An 18,217-nucleotide genomic window follows, 5' to 3' on the forward strand; every position below is an offset into this window, starting at 1 on the left:
CCTTAATATATTAATATGCATAATGAGAAATTATCTTAGGAAAATGGGGCCTTAATGTTAGAATTTATTCCCTTATAATTACTAAATATAATTAATATATTTTAAATATAATGCAACCTTTTGTCAATCAAATTAACAAACTGATTCTGAAATTTATGTATAAAAGGCCAAAAATAGCTGAGAGAACCTTGAAACAAAGAAATGAGATTTGCGATAGCAAACACAAAGCTTTAAATCATTAATATTAACATTTGTTATGGTGTTGCTTATGACTGCCTGTGAGATGATACCAACATGTTTTCAGTTCTCTCCATAATTATTTTTGGCTTCATAAAAACTCAGAAAAGCTAACACTGCCTTTTAACTTTTGCCAAAGAGAAGCCCCCCAAAGAGGGGCTTTTGAACCTGCAAGTGAATTTGAGGGACACCTTACATGTAGCTGTTGCTATTCCCCATGATCATAGCAATACCAGTGATTTCCTTGTCTTTTCTTTGTTGGGACAGATGTTACTACTCACTTCAAACATCTTTATGGTGACTTTACAAGATAAAATAGGTTTTTTAAAGGATGAGGAAGAAAATATTGTGATGTATTTGGTGTTCGCCTATTATTATTACTTTGACAATGCTACCCTAATCAGAATCAAATTATAAATTTTGAAAGCTTACTAATTCTCTAACATTCCATCATGTTATTTTATGATTAAATTCACTTTCTGAATATAGTAGCTTTATTAAATACATTTGTATTTACATCAATAGTACTTTAATTATAATGTTTATAATTCTGTTTTTTCAGAGCTTCATTGTTTGATCACCATGAACTAGCAGACTATTTAATTTCAGTGGTAACTATTCCTTTTACTGGTTTATTTTTATTACTATTTATAATTGAAGAAATCATATAATTACATAATATGGATTTTCAAAAATGAATCAAATTTTAATTTCTTGCTTATCAGCAAAAACAGTGTACAAAAGGATGATCGACATACTTGGAAGCAGAGTATATTGCGTATGCATACGTAATGGCCAAACTATTACAGTTAGAAGTGTCAAAGCATAATTTGGATATCCATATCAGTGTTTTTAGTGCAGGAAGTTGGCAGGTACATTGCAAGGTACATTGCAAGGAAAGCTGTTCCCATGGCCTGTAAGAGGGACTTCCGGGAGTGTGAGCTTGGGCGGTGACCCTTCTTCAGCCCTGGTGGCTTTAAGGTGGATAGGCAGCAGGGGGGATGGGCAGCAGGCTAGGCAGCAGGATAGGCGGGCAACAGGATGGGCAGCAGGGGATACGCAGCAGGATAGGCAGCACAGGGGGAACCTCCTACCACAGCTGCCTCAATGCCACCTTTAAAAACTGAGGAGTTGAAAAATATTGTGAAAGATTTATTACAAGTGAAAGCACGAAGCATGAGATCTTTTTCACTCTGGGAAGTGGAATCAGTCAGCTTTTGAGTTGAATTTTAATAAGCCCTTTATACGGATGAATGTATTGTGAATTTATGTAAGCTGCACCATATCAGCAATGACGGATTTCCATTTGTAGTATTGAACATGTGTGTGTTGCCAATCATAACTATTGAAATTATGATAATTACACAGAAGAGTCCTGGGGAGACTCATTATATGCCAGAAACTATGCATTATATGCCATAAACCATAAACCATAGTCATACATGGTTTCCTGCAAAGGCTGCCATCTCTTCACCAGGCAAGAGAACTGTGGCAGAGCCTCACTGACCATGGAGCTTGCCAAGAGGATGCTGCCCCCATTGTCATCTATATTCATTGGGCCCCAAAAGAACAAAGAAATATTCACGTTTGGATTTTAAGCTATTTTTTATTACCCTATATAAAATACAGGATTATTTCCATGAATTTTTAAAAGGCCTTTGATTTCTTGTCATATCAAATATTATAATATGTAATGGTTAACATTGACTTATTCATTTAAAATATATATTTAATGTGATTTTTAAATATAAATTTTCTTAAATAAATGTTTGGCTAAAATTTTACTTTAGAATTTGAGTGAGTTCAATTCAATTATTTCAGTTCATCTATTTCTGATAAAATAGGATTTTTTTAAAAAGTGAATGGTGTTTTGTAAATGTTTCTTAAATCATATATGTAATGAATTTGGGAGACTTTTAAAATTATAGACATTTAAAAATTATTTCTTGCAGTGGAAACTAAACTATTGATCTAAGTAAAAGGATATTATTTTTGTGGTTCAAGTGGTAACAAGAGCTATTGCCAGGTGTCAGTAAAAAGCCTAATATGTGAGAATAATTTCTTGTTGAAGTTGTAAACGAATTTCTTGATTTCCGATGATACAACATATGAACTATGGGAAACTTTCAAATAATTCTATAACTAGTCATATGGTTCAGTGCTAGCCATAATATAGACACTCTATATCAATGAATTACAATTAGTTAGAGATTACAATACATGATGATTTATCTGTTTCTAAGCTCTTTGTTGAATGGTTTGTTTGATTTTTAGGGAGCAGATATTAATAAGATTGATTCTGAAGGACGCTCTCCACTTATATTAGCAACTGCTTCGGCATCTTGGAATATTGTAAATTTGCTGCTCTCTAAAGGTACCAAGACGGACCAAGCCAAGTCTTTTAAAGTACTACTCAGTTTGGTTGGATGAACATTCATTGTGTGCCAAATGAACATTCATTGTGTGCCACCATCTATTGTGTGCCAGGCCTTGGGCCAGGTGTTGTGAATTCAAAGATAAACAGAACACTTTTCATGTCTAGAATAATTTTCTGTCCAGTAAGGGAGCATACTTAAAAAGATAATTTCAGAACAATAGTAGAGAGCATTTATAAAGCAATTGTTATATCCCAGGCATTTGCTGAACATTTAATTGTCTTTCAATGTATCAGTCCTATGTGGTGTAGGTACTATAACTTTCCCTGTTTTAGATTCTAACCTGGGCCTCTGATAACAAAGAAGTGAGGTGTCCTTCTCTGCTATCTTCTTCTTTCTTGATCTCTAATGTGTCTATACTTATATTTTATGCTTTAAAAGGTAAGGCTTCATGTATTTATGTAATGCATCACATATTTTCTACCCCACTTACACACACAGACACACACACACACACACACACACACACACAGAGTAAGGTAAGCCTGATTTTAAATATGTTTAGTTTTCTCATCTAAACACAATTTCCCATAAACTAAAGGTCAACAATATTTTAAGTCAATTTTTTTTTGCTAAGTTGAAAATTCACATAAACAATGCTTTAAATAAATGAATTTATATTTACATAGTGTTTTTTTTAGGTGCCCAAGTAGACATAAAAGATAATTTTGGACGTAATTTTCTGCATTTAACTGTACAGCAACCTTATGGATTAAAAAATCTGCGACCTGAATTTATGCAGGTAATATATATCTATGGATTTCCATTAACTGAGTTGGGTTCAACAGAAAATAAGCTAATTTTGTTTATTGTAAATTTTGTTATTATACAAACTGATTCTGGAATTTTAAAAATGTTTTAAAATAAAGATGACATATTTGACTATTTAGTTACAACATGATGATGGTGGTGGTGGTGATGATGATGACAATGATAATTAATTGTAGTGAGACTGAGTTTTTTAACTTACAGAGAAACTTCATATGCAATCATCTATGATAAAGATAACAACTTTAATTAGTTTGATTTTCTTCATTCTTTGACCATTATGATTTGCGTATCAGTGGAAAAGCCAAGTATAAGAATGAATTATCAATACTCCACCATCAATTAAGAAAAATTACTCAGCATACTTGACTTGCTGAGGAGAGGTTGAAAGCATTATTTTTATATTTATATTCACCAGCTAATACTTACTGAGTGACTAGCACATGTATGTGAAATACATCATATTTTTATCGTCAATAGATTTCAATATTGCCACTGTCTTTAATAATCAAAATATATATGTATTTGAACATTTAAAAAATAACAAAATATTCATTGATAGGCTTAAGCTTCTCATTTATCATTCATTTTTTATTTACTATACATATAAAACATAAAGTAAACCTAATGTTAACATCCCATCCATTTTACCTAACAGAACATATTAACATGAAGCTGTTGGGTGTATTTGGGGGTGGGAGGAAATAAGAGGAGGGGCAGAGGGAAGGGCCGTGATCAAATATATTTGAAAAATGCTGAGTTAAAAATGTTAAGTACATTTTCCTATTGGCATGATCTCTGAGATCCTTTAATATGGTAATGTACATTACATGAAGACAGAGCATTCAACTTCATTCATATTTATTTCACTCTCAAATCCTTTAGGTTATTTATAATTTTGGCCCTAAGGAATACATATTGACCCTTGTTGGAAAATATTTTCCTACAGAATAGTTTGAAAACCATCATTTTAGCATAATAGCAGATTGATTTGTATGATATTAATTTTTTCCTATAGATGCAACAGATCAAACAGCTGGTAATGGATGAAGACAACGATGGGTGTACTCCTCTACATTATGCATGTAGACAGGGGGGCCCTGGTTCTGTAAATAACCTACTTGGCTTTAATGTGTCCATTCATTCCAAAAGCAAAGATAAGAAATCACCTCTGCATTTTGCAGCCAGGTAAGGGTCAGTCTAGCAATGTATGAACATGTCTTCTTTCTGTTTAATATTTGCCTTGAAAATATGAAACCTAATTTTTTTCAAGTTATGGGCGTATCAATACCTGTCAGAGGCTCCTACAAGACATAAGTGATACGAGGCTTCTGAATGAAGGGGACCTTCATGGAATGACTCCTCTCCATCTGGCAGCAAAGAATGGACATGATAAAGTAGTTCAGCTTCTTCTGAAAAAAGGTGCATTGTTTCTCAGGTGAGGATATATGACTGGAGTTTATATAGTTTCTTTAATTAGCCATTTTCAGGCTATCTTTTCATTATATTTTTAATTATGAGGTCTAACTTTATATCTAAGTACTTTTATCCATTTTATTTTATCATCAAAACACATGTAACTTCTAAAAATATGAAAGGAAAGTCAGTATTATTTCCAACTGACGAAGACTTTGAAGTTTATAGCGTTGAAGAACCTTGTTCGAAGTCACAGAATAAGTGGCTTTGTGCAGTCTTTCTCAGAACCTTTCTTTGAAATATAGTTTCTCATATTTTATCTCATCATGCTGCCATATTCCTATATAGATACAAAACCGTGGATGTGTATGTGTGTGTGCATGTACACCCACACACAAAACATACAAGTTCAAATACTCTACTTTTCATTCAATCTGATGAATGGTAGACATAAAAAGCTCCCTTTAAGTGACAACAGGAGACAGTAAAAATTTCTGAATTTGATTATACTTAAATGAATTCAAGCACAAGAAACAAAACAAAGTTAAAATATGTAAGTATAATAAAATATGTGGCATAATTAAATGATATCGTGATAAGAAAGAAAAAACCTGGAAACATTTTACCGAGGTTTTTCATTTGATATCTTACCATAGCAGTAGCAAAGAGCTTATTAGGCTAATGTTCGAAAACACATTTCCTTACCATAATATTGATGCCAGCAAATTGGTGCTACAGCTATAAGAATGAATATTTTGCTCAGTTTCTTCTGGTTTACAAAGAAACACCAAGCAACTGACCTGCAAAGGGGACCCAAGTAGACCCAGGCCAGACAGTTGTTGCTTAATTACATCATAACTGAAATAGCAACATGGCTCTTGCACCCTAAAACATCTGCTCACTAGCACTGAAATTAAATAGTGTCAGGAATTATTTTCTGTCCAGTTTGAAAAAAGATAATAATATGACAATAATATGACAAGGCTTCATTGTATTTACATCTTGAATTTCTGTGGAAAAGGATAAACATTTTTCAAGGCAATTGAGTAAGCATCTTTCAGAGCACAAGAGGAAAGTTTTTCAGATTTAAACTCTTAGAATAATAACTGACACTAAGTATCTTATAGCCATGTACTATATTATTAGTAGTATTACCAATAACTATTGACCACAAAGACTAACATTACTTCATAAAAAAATTTTGATATAATGTTCATTGAAAGAATAAAACAAGATTTAAATTGATGTGTATCAGTTCATTATAGCTTTAAAAAAATGATGTATGACACAGACATGCTAAGCATACTTCTCCTACCCAAAAGTGTTTGGTAATGTGTTTATATACTTTCATATTTTAAACCACTAAATAAAAAACATGTGTGAATCACATTAGAAATAGGTCATTTAAGATCATTGAGCTTGGAATTAATTCATTTATTATAAATGTTTTATAAATATTTAGTTGCCAGATCTCAGTTATGCTTTTTGTTGTCATCAGATTTACCTAGAATAAGCCAAGTGGCATCCCATCCCGCATTTCATCTGTTAAGTGTATGCACACATCTTTTCTTAACTCTTTACCAGTGACCACAATGGCTGGACGGCTTTGCATCATGCGTCCATGGGCGGGTACACTCAGACCATGAAGGTCATTCTTGATACTAATTTGAAGTGCACAGATCGCCTGGATGAAGACGGGGTATGTACTGTGGGCCTCATGCTTACCCAAAATCTCGATATAGCAGAAACTTCCAACATTGCTAGAAAACTGTCCTAGACACCTTTTACCTTCCTTGCTCTATTCCCAGCCTTTTGTTGGGTGTTCAGCAAGTGGATTCTTGAGGCGAAGTATGAATCAAAAGACAACAGAAATGGGAGAATACCAAGGGGTGGGTGAATGTTGGGGAAACCTCCAGTCTCACAGAGCAGCAAGGTCCACAGGCCATTGAAATTTGATGGTAAAACATTTACTCCCTGGTAGGTCCAGAGAAATGAAGGCAGGGGTGAGTTTTCATTAAGATAAGTGTTATTTTGAAGTGTATTGATTTGAAATACTGCCCTTTATTGTGCTATTATGTCTTTCCTTGTTTTGGGAAGAGTAACTTTTGAAATGTACATTCGTTCATAAAATGATGGGGATAGAAGATTGTTGTTGCCTTTTTCAAAAAAAAAAAAGTCTTTATGTGGGGAAACTAAAAATGGGCAAACTTACAACAGTCACTGATTTTAAAAAACATTTACAAGCTTGTGAAGCCCCAAATCTGTAAGCCACTGTTCTACAAATGATTAATCTCAGGAGGATTTTCTTCTGTGTTCAACCCAACATCTTTACCCTAAAAGCTTGTCCTTTGTCCTTGTGGAATCATCCCATTGCAAAAGCAACACGAAACAAATGACTTGGAATTCATTTTCTCTCTCTCTCTCTCTCTCTCTCTCTCTCTCTCTCTATCTCACACACACACACACACAGATCCACTTCCCACACATGCACACACACCATGCTTGAACTATAAACTCATTATTTTGAAGCTTGATTCTGAATACCAGTTTTAAATGCTATGTATTTGGTATTAAATAGTTAGTGTCACTAATGTCTTTTAAGCAGTTAAGCAGTGAAATAAGACAGATTAGACACTGTCACCACATTTTCTGTGTCTGTTTTTCTTCAAAAGAACACTGCACTTCACTTTGCTGCAAGGGAAGGGCACGCCAAAGCCGTTGCACTTCTTCTGAGCCACAATGCTGACATAGTCCTGAACAAGCAGCAGGCCTCCTTTTTGCACCTTGCACTTCACAACAAGAGGAAGGAGGTGGTTCTTACGATCATCAGGAGCAAAAGGTACACTGTCTTCCTGTCCACTGTCATGTAGTGTTCTCTGGTGTTGGGATGATTTAAAGTCTGAGAGAAAATAAGAGAAAAGAAATGAGTTTCACCCATTAATCAAAATTTAAAATAGTTGTTTACATCAATTTTTTTAAAGTTATTTATTTGTTTGTTTGTTTATTTATTTATTTATTTTTAGAAAAGGTCTAGCTCTGTGGGGCAGGCTGGAGTGCAGTGGTGTGATCTCTGCTCACTGCAACCTCTGCCTCCCGGGCTTCAGCAATTCTCATGCCTCAGCCTCCTGAGTAGCTGGGACTATAGGCATGAGCCACCATGCCCAGCTAATTTTTGTATTTTTTATTGAGACGGGGTTTCACCATGTTAGCCAGGCTGGTCTCGAACTCCTGGGCTCAAGTGATTCGCCCATCTCGGCCTCCCAAAGTGCTGGCATTACAGACATGAGCCACTGTGCCTGGCCCTTTTTATTTTTAATTTGTGTGGGTAAATAGTAGGTGTGTTTATGTATCAGATACATGAGATGCTTTGATACAGCTATGCAATGCATGATAATCACATCATGGGGAATGGTATCTATCTGCTCAAGCATTTATCCTTTGTGTTATAAACAATCCAATTATACTCCTTTAGTTATTTCTAAATGTCTACCTAAATTTATAAATGAATTTTTTTGGATGACAACAGGCACATTGTTTAATCTCTCTGATCTTCAGTTTATATTTCTTAAAAAATAAAATGTGGGTACATAAAACCAAGCTTCACATCACTCTTGTGAGACTCCAGGGGTTCAGGTGTTGGTGGGTTTCTAAACCATACTCCAAGGAATTTTAGTGATGAAGTCAGGATAGTTAGTCTCATTTCTCATAATATCTTTATAATATCACTTTCTATAATAATCACAGATAAATATGCACAAAGGCCCAGTGTCACCTAGTAGTGGACACAGAGCGAACAATCTCATATTCAAGGCACATCAAGCCTGTGTTTTTGAGCATGGGCAGTCTAAAAACTCTCCTACTAATCATCCCTTTAAAGCACTTTTAATGAAAGTGTTCAATCCAAACTTTTCTTTTGATAATGTAGATATACTAGATGGGTTTTATTGATAGAGTTTAACAGAAAATTGGATAAGATCTTGGAGATAAATGGGCTATTCTTTGCCTCCTGCCATAGATTTAGTTCCTCCTTGGTATGGTAAGCACCATCTTACCCTGTTCAGTTGGATGGTGATGAAGAAAATGGGCAAAATCTGGAATGTTCTGGCAGAGGCTATGCTTATCAATGCACTTTACACGTGTTAATTTGTAGCTTAACTCAATACAGGATGTACACATGTATTAGTTATTAAATATGGGACCAGTACTACACTGATGGTGTAGGTATGTGAATGTGGAATCTCTACCCAACGTGGTCAGCTCTGTAAGTACTGACCATTTCATAACTTCAGGAGAAAAAGAAGATATAGTCCCAGCTTCTTTGAATGGCATTTAGATAAAGAGACAGAACAATGATTATAACAGCCATCCTGAATTTTGCCCACATTCCTAATGTCCATTAATGGACAAGGATCCTATTACTGAGTTGATCTTGCTTTACGTGTTGGTTCCATTGGAACCAAGGGTGAGCATTGCCTTTCATGAATACGCTTAAGTTTAGGTTTCCCCTAAAGTTAATCTTGAGTTTCAGCTGTTGTACACAGCAGAAGGATGAAGACCTGTGCTTATCTTACTTATTTATTTTTTACAGATGGGATGAATGTCTTAAGGTTTTTAGTCATAATTCTCCAGGCAATAAATGTCCAATTACAGAAATGATAGAATACCTGCCTGAATGCATGAAGGTAAACTCTCTAAAACAAAATTCTTCCTGGGTTTATGCCTGATATATATGATCTGAGGATGTATCGTTGTAATCACTACCTAATAATAATAATTTCCAGCTTTAAACAAAACTTCGCATTTTCCACAGGCTATAAGGGAATGAGACAATAACTATTTAAGGAAGGCCTTCTTGGATTAAAGAATCCTATTAGTTATTACATGTAATAGAGAATAATATGGTAAAATAATTTTTATTTAAATAATCTACACCTATAAGAGAGACTACAAACTGGTGTTTGTTGGCTGATAAAGCTTTTGTATATGTTTCGCTTGGCATGCATGCTATTGTTGTTTCAAATGTGCATGAATTGCTAATGTTTGAAACCAGGATGCTTTCCTTAAGGTATCTGGTTTCCTCCAGTTATATTTTCCTCTAAATATCTAGCTTCTCATAAGAATGAGATCTTGTACCTGGGCCTGCCTTCTCACAAGGCAGGAATTGCTGGGCTGAGCACCAGCTGCTTCCCATGGATGGGACAATCACTCTCCTATTTAAAAACATGGATGAAGCTGGAAACCATCATTCTGAGCAAACTGTCACAAGGACAGAAAACCAAACACCGCATGTTCTCACTCATAGGTGGGAATTGAACAATGAGAAGACTTGGACACGGGGTGGGGAACATCACACACTGGGGCCTGTCGTGGGGTGGGGGGAGGGGAGAGTGATAGCATTAGGAGAAATACCTAATGTAAATGATGAGTTAATGGGTGCAGCAAACCAACATGGCTCATGTATACATGTAAAAAACCTGCACGTTATGCACATGTACCCTAGAACTTGAAGTATAATAAAAGAATAAAATAAAAATAAAATAAAATGCCCCACCTCTCCCTTTTGTATATTGGGCTCCAGTGCCTAGTTGTCACATATTGTCATTCTTATGCAATTGCTTTCCTTATAGTAGAGAAGTATTGAATTATGACTTTATCCAAACTGTGAAGATAAAAGCTTGCCCAAGGATAGCCAACATCTCAGGAACAATGGATAAAAGCTCTTATGCCTGGCATGATTCTTTCATTTCCATTACTTGCCTGGCGTCTGTGAGTTTTTAAACATGTGACTCCGTCTGCTACATTAAATATACACTAGCATATGACCGGACACCCCAGACAAGACAAACATGCACAAATTGTTGAGCAGATGAGTATTAAAGGATGCAAATAAGCAATCTGGGAAAGTTGGGATTTGAGCGTTGGGACAGACATAGAATAACCAAGAAAGGCAGAATGACTTCAGATGTCATGCAAAGGAAAAATACATCCAAATGCTGGAGGAGGCAGTAAGATATAGTGACACAGGGAATAGAAGGCCAGATTTGGAACCTTCTGGAGGTCCTGGGATTTAATCCTGGGGCTGCCTTTTGCTGTGTTGTTTTAGGCAAGTCATTTCACCTCTCTGAGCATTATTTTCTGTTTTCTCTATTTCTGAAATAATGATGCTAACACTGATCTTACAAAGTGATTACAAAAGTGGGGGTAAAATATATAAAGTGCTAAGGATAATGGTTTGTACATAATATACCTTCTACTATTTTTGTACTGCTTATGCGGTTATTAGTACTACTAGCACTTATAGTTTTTTATTTATTGAACAAGGACTTCCTGTGCACTAAATATTTTGGGCGGTTTTTTATGATGCCTAATGAAAATTGGAACCAGTCCAGTACAGAAATGGCATACAGATTAACTTTTTAGGTGCCTACATCTCATCAAAGGACGCGTAAATACTCAATCTCGAACTTTCTTATTCTGTAGTTACAGTTGTTGAAATCTGTCTTAATGAATCATCAGAGATACAGATTTTTACAGAATGTTTCCTGCAACGTTATTTATAATTGTAAAACAATGTGGAAATATTCACATGTGGAAACATAATAAGCAGTCGAAATGTATACCAAAATGTTAATAAGAATTATCTGTTATAGAATTAGGATTAGTTTTTAACTTCTTCTTTATGCTACTATATTTTCTAGGTAATTTTCTATAATGACTTTATTACTTTTGTATTGTGACTACTTTTCAGCAAAATAAATGAACTTAAATGTCTTAATTTACCCGGACATAATGCTTTGAAATACTTGTACAACGTTTCTGAAAAGTTGCTCTTGAAATCTCCCCAGCCCCCACCCAAGACAGCCCATCCTTTATTTTGCACACATTTATTATTACACAATTTTCAAACGATAACAACCAGACCTGCCTGTTTCTGCCTTGCACAGCACTACTGGCTAGTCTTGTCTTTATTTTTCATGATGGTTGTTGTGACCTCCAGTACTGCTATCCAGTCACCAACAGAGCCTTCCTTGTAATTTTCTTAGTCCCTTCAGTACCTGAGACCAGCCAGGGCTTTTTCTTCCCTTCTGGATATAGTCTGGCCCTCTACCCTCAAGTTCTACAGGTGCACCAGATGCCCCAGGAGGTCCTAGATGCATTGATGGGGCCATATGGGGTATTGTGTCTAGTTCTGGTTCCAAGAGGGCAGCCTGGCTAGGTGGTATTTCTTTCTCAGGACCATAAATTTAGACCACTAGATTTGGGGTGTCTCAAATTGTTTATGCAGCCCCACAAAAACAATTGTTCCCACACACCGTAGGGGTGGCTCTAATGACCCAATAAGTGTTCCTTCCCTGAGTTGAGTATCTAGAGAGTCTTCATCTATTTCTCCTTACAACATCTATCCCCCACCATCCTTTCCACCCCCTCTAAACACATACTCTGTCCATGTTGCTTGGCACATGAGGTATAGAAGCAAACACATTACTCCAGACTGGGGCAGTTCAGAAGATGGGACCTAAACCATAGAAAGACTCCATTGCTGGGATGAAAAATCTTGATTAGGAACAATAAGGTGTCGCAGTAAGGTACTCAGCAAAGGAATCAGATTGACTGTCCTTTATCCCAACTTCTTGGGTCCAGAAATGATTTGGATTTCAGAATATTTGCCTATATATAATGAGGAATCATAAAGACGGGATCCAAGTGCAGATACAAAACTCATTTGTGTTTCATACACTCCTTAAAAGCATAGCCTGAAGGTAATTTTATATAATATTTTTAATAATTTTGTGCATGAAACAAAGTTTGTATTAAGTGCTCACTTGTGGAATTTTCTACTTATGGAAATATGTGGGTGCTCAAAACATTTTGGATTTTGGAGCATTTAGAATTTCACGTTTTCAGATTAGGGTTGCTCAACCTGTAATCTATATATCCTCTGAAAGCCCAGAAAGACATCAAATCTTAGGCACAACTAGTGGAATATCTCTTACCCAGATTTAAGTACATGCACTTTTATTCTCAAGCACATGGTATTTTTCTGAATCACTGGTATTTCTGAGGCATGCAGACGTATTTGTAACATTTTGTATTTTAAACTTTGTTCCTGAATGACATAGATTATAATTTATTCTTGAGATGCAAGAAACCAAGGAAAGGAAATGAAATGTCTTGTGTATTATTTTAGAAATAGGATAAAATCTTTCCTAATATGTAGTGTACTGCCCCAATATCTTAGCTGGTTTTTCTCTTTCAAAGGTACTTTTAGATTTCTGCATGTTGCATTCCACAGAAGACAAGTCCTGCCGAGACTACTATGTAAGTTTATTTTATCATCATTATCTGAAATTTATTTTGTTATAATTCTTTGAAAAATGTTAAAAATATTGTTACTATTGATCTGTAATCTACTGTAGATGGTATTGATCTAATTTGTCATATTATTGTATTACCTACTTGTGAGAGACTTTTTCCCTTACATTCTCGGTTTTCCCCTAATATTTTAACAGTTTCTAAGAGCATCACTTAGTGTTGTTTCTAGTCTTTATATTTTCGTAAGTAGTTGTGCCTTAATAATGAAGATCTAAAAGATCTAAATGATCTTTTGAGAACTCCTCTCTTTCCATGCCTATGAGGTATAAAGCAATTGAATAACAGCCTTCCAGGATATTTATTTTTAGAATTAATATGCAATAACTTAATCTGTTTTCTCCACTTGAAATAACTCAACTTTTTTCAAATCACTTAATTTTCAGCAGAATTGTAAACTTGTGTATTTGATTTTTTCAAGAATTATTCTGGGGATTCTATACTTGCCTAACTGTACTTTTTAAAAAAAAAAAAAAATCTGTGTTCTACAGATCGAGTATAATTTCAAATATCTTCAATGTCCATTAGAATTCACCAAAAAAACACCTACGCAGGATGTTATATATGAACCTCTTACAGCCCTCAATGTAAGTTCAATGTTTTCATTATCTAAATGGTTTCTAGTTGGGTTCTAAAATGTTTTGATACAATAGTCTAAAATGTTTTAATACTTGTTGGATGGAGAGAATTCCAGTTTTATAGTTCTATGTCTATGTCTACCATGTGACTCAAACCTTTATTTTTTAATAAAGAAAGCAATCCTTTTTTTCAATTGCTATAAAGTTCTACACTTCATTTCTAATGGTCACATAAGACCTGCTCCAATCCAGAATCAAATAAACCATGGACAACACAGGTAACACTTGCTTGCCACCTCTATCCACCTACACATTCAAGAGTTTTCTCCAGTGTAAACCGCAGGAAAATGCAAGGGGTGATATTTCACAGCCACAGCTTCTAAGTTCAGCTAGCCACTGGGCTCCAAGGTAAACTCTGACCATTTGGAGGTTATTAGATCTTAGAGTCCAGATGAATGAACTTAGTTGGAAGCAGGCTTTTAAGACACAGCATGGACTTAAATTTCCCAAGAAACTCTTTAAAAAGTAGCTATTATTTAAAAAGATGCTTTTATGTTTCTAGACAATGAAGCAATGAAAATAATGCATTTGATCCCCTTTAGTCTAAATCAAAGGTCTCAAACTGAAATAACTACAGAGAAAACAGTAACAGACAAGTAACTTAGGCTTCTGGTTAAAAGGACAGTGGCTGCTAGTTTCAACAAATCATTGTCATGTGGCAGTAGCAGCCCACAGTTGTGTAAATACTGGCAACAAATTAAAATTGTGTGCATGTAAAACAAAACATATTTGAGGACTGGAGTTGCAAATTTTGGTCTAGATTTGGGCTATTTAATATGGGAACCACTAGTCACATGTGGCTTCCTAACTTAAAAACTAGTTTAAATTAAATAAAGTTAAAATTATTTTTCAGTCACACTAGCCACATTTTAAATGCTCAGTAGCCCATTTGGCTTGCAGCTCTCATATTGCACTGCATGGGTAGAAGACATTTTCATCATTGCAGAAACTTCTATTAGAAAACACTGCTCTAGGCCAATGATGAATTTTTATTCACCTTCAATGAGTTCATTTCCCTATATTGAAGACTTTGGTACAGACCATGGTAGCAGCCATCACCCAAAGTTAAACCTACAAGGCTTACTGAGCACTTGGAGCCTGGAGAATGCAGACTCGTGGGGATTTTATGCCCTTAACACTGGTGATGGCAACTGACTCACCATTGCTGTAAGCACTTTAGCTCTCCTTGAGTATGATATGTTTTGCTATTAGTATAGTTCATAATCGATAGCCCAGTGATCTAAAAGTAACCAGACTACAGTTTTACTTAGAAAATTTGTTGCATATATATGTGTTTTTTTATTATAATTTTTAAAATAGGCAATACTTCTAACAGAAAAGAATGTATCTATTTTTGTCTCCATTATCAGAATAAGAATAGGAAGAAATAAAATCTATGTAGCATCTAAAAAGAAATAGACAATATATAACAATGGGCAAAGTGTAATCTAAACAAATAGGTTCACTTAGATAAATGCAATGTACTAGGTATCAAACGAGCACCCGATTGATTCTACAATGCCTTAATAGCTTAGGAAAAGTTGCTTTAGTTCTAAGTGAGCTGAGTGGGGCTCTTTAGGAAGGTAACTGGCCTGATGGGAAATTACTGTGCACAGAAAATTTGAAAGTCTAGATGGACCAAATAGAGAACATAAAAAATCAGATACTGAGATTAAGACAAACTGGAGCCAGTGAGAGGCTATTTTCATTAATGGTGCATGCAAGAGTAGAGCTACTGTGGAAAATCCATTAACATAGCTACAAATGCATTGGATACTTTAAGTCTTATTTACACTTTATTTGGGTGATATTTAAACTTACAATGTACTTGCATGCCTCAAGGGGTAGGTTTGCTGTATTTGTTATTAGTTTAGAAGCAGTTACAAGATTTCAAAAACATAAGAGGATTGTTTTAATGAAAGCACATTGAAAACAAATATCTGTGTGTGTTTCTAGTATGTTTTAAAAATATTAATAGTAACATTTTGAATTACTCTCACAAATATTTTTCCATATTTTTTTATTTTGGCTTGAAGAAACTATTAATTTTAAATGGAAAAAAAGTCAAATCTACGTGGAAGCTTAGATGAGGTCTCAAAAATAATAGTTAGATCCTGCCAGTTTTTTTTTCCCCAAGAAGAGCTAGATATATAGCTTTACGGGCTCCACTGGGCATCCAATTGATAACGAATATTTGCAAGGGGTTCTTTTATTCCCCCCAGAATATTGTATATACATATATCTCAATTACTTTTCAAATGGTTGGGGTAAAAATAAATAGAAAAGAAAAATGATGAACCTGGAAATATTCCATTGTTGGTGTCACAGTAGTAGTTTTTAAACTGGAATCTCTGGTTGCTTGAATCAGAATTATTGTGGTTCTTGTTAAAATGAAGGTTCCTAAGGCCCATCTTAGACCTACTAACCCAAAATGCTTGTGGGTAGCCCTAATAATCAAAATTTTAAATAAGCTTCTGAAAAGATTTTTATGAACACTAAAATTGAAAAAATCTAATATAGTACTGATGAAAATTATAGTATACGGTTTTTCAAAATGTAAGTGGGTGTTTAGTGCAAAAACCTAGAAGTCGTTTGGTAGAATAATTTTGGAAAGTACAATCAAATCAAAGTTAATACAAAGAAGCTAAAAATAGAAAGTCCAACTTCTATCTAAAAGTTATTTCAGAAAGATGGACATTTTTAAAAAGAGATAGAAAGATAGAGAGAAAACTGAAAGGATGATGCCTGAGAATTTTCTAGAAGTGAAATCTATAACTCATCAGATTAAAATAAAACCTTCCCCAAGGGCTAAGAAGACCATTCTGGCTGTGTCATTTTTAATTATAAAATGTCAAACAATAATAATATTTATAAATAAGGGAAGGTCTCAATAAACTACTATATCCAAATAATGAAATATTAAGCAATATTTAAAAACAATGTTCTTGATGCATCTTTAGATAACATTGATATGTTTCTAGGCTGTGTTGAATAAATAAGCAAATTGAAGACATAATTTGACTAAAAACATAAACACAAAATAATTATCCTTTTTTTCTATAACTACATGTGAGTTTTCGAACATGGGTGTTTCTGTGTAGAAATACAGGAAAGGATTTGGAAGGATGTACAAGTTGGCAATGATGATACTATTGAGGAAATGGAGTCCTGCCTAGAATTGAGGCTAAGGTGTGGTGAGAACTATGACCTTATCCCAATGTTCCAGTATTTTAAAGGAGAATTTGTCTGGGTATTTCTTTTCTTTTTTACTTGTGGTAAAAAGCATAAAGTTAAATTTACTGTCTTAACTCTTTTTAAATGCATAGTTCAGTAGTGTTAAGTATTTTCACATTGTTACTCAAGAGATGCCTAAAATCATTTCATGTTGCAAAACCGAAACTCTATACTTATAAAACAGTAACTTCCGTCATCTTTCCCCCTGCCCTTGGCAACCACCCTTCTACTTTTTTTTCCGTGATTTTTCTCCACCTTAGGTACTTCATATAAAGTGGAATCTTACAGTATTTGTACTTTTGTGACTGGCTTATTTCAATTATTATAATCTCCTCAAGGTTCATCCATGTTAGAGCATGTGACAAGACTTCCTTCTTTTGAAGGCTGAATAATATTCCATTGTATGTATATACCATATTTTCCTTATCTGTTTGTCTGTTGAAGACATTCGGTTGCTTTCCCTTTTTGGCTATTGTGAATAATGCTATAGCAGTCATGGATATACAAATATCTCTTCGAGATCCTGCTTTAAACTCTTCATATACACATTTAGAAGTAGGCTTGCTGGATCCTGTAGTGATTCTATTTTAAATTTCTTGAGGAACCCCAATACTGTTTTCCATAATGACTTCCATTTTACATTCCCACCAATAATGCACAAGGATTCCAGTTTCTCAGCATGCTCACCAATACTTGTTATTTTTTGTTCTTTTGATATTGGCCAAACTAACGGATGTGAAGTGGTATCTCATTGTGGTTTTAAACTGCATTTCCCTAATAATGAATGATGTTGAGCATCTTCTCATTCAATAGGCATAAGCAATAGTGCTTATTGACTATTCGTGTATCTTCTTTGGAGAAATGCCTGTTCACAGCCTTGACCCATTTGTCGATTGTCTTGTTGAGTTGTAGGAGGTCCTCAAATATTCTGGATATTAACTTCTTATAAGATATATGATTTACAAATATTTATTCCCATTCCATAGGTTGCCTTTTCACTTTGGTCATTGCTTCCTTTGACTTGAAGAAATTTTGAACTTTATATAGTCCTGTTTGTCTGTTTTTGCTTTAGTTGCCTGTCCTGTTGGTGTCATAGTCAATAAATCATCTCTCCTTTTT

General features: G+C 34.7%; 1 protein-coding gene across 1 annotated transcript in view; it reads left to right on the forward strand.

Annotated features, from left to right (window-relative positions):
* Positions 1-18,217, forward strand: part of TRPA1 (transient receptor potential cation channel subfamily A member 1) — a 55,539-nt gene that overhangs the window by 17,522 nt on the left and 19,800 nt on the right. Inside the window, exons 8-17 of the mRNA XM_055298663.2 lie at positions 800-848; positions 2,512-2,611; positions 3,314-3,414; positions 4,459-4,628; positions 4,714-4,878; positions 6,441-6,555; positions 7,529-7,695; positions 9,445-9,538; positions 13,116-13,175; positions 13,718-13,813. Of these exons, the coding sequence (XP_055154638.1) occupies positions 800-848; positions 2,512-2,611; positions 3,314-3,414; positions 4,459-4,628; positions 4,714-4,878; positions 6,441-6,555; positions 7,529-7,695; positions 9,445-9,538; positions 13,116-13,175; positions 13,718-13,813 (1,117 nt within the window). The remainder of the gene's footprint in view (positions 1-799; positions 849-2,511; positions 2,612-3,313; positions 3,415-4,458; positions 4,629-4,713; positions 4,879-6,440; positions 6,556-7,528; positions 7,696-9,444; positions 9,539-13,115; positions 13,176-13,717; positions 13,814-18,217) is intronic.

The sequence above is a fragment of the Symphalangus syndactylus genome, chromosome 11 (assembly GCF_028878055.3).
Source record: "Symphalangus syndactylus isolate Jambi chromosome 11, NHGRI_mSymSyn1-v2.1_pri, whole genome shotgun sequence".
NCBI lineage: Eukaryota > Metazoa > Chordata > Mammalia > Primates > Hylobatidae > Symphalangus > Symphalangus syndactylus.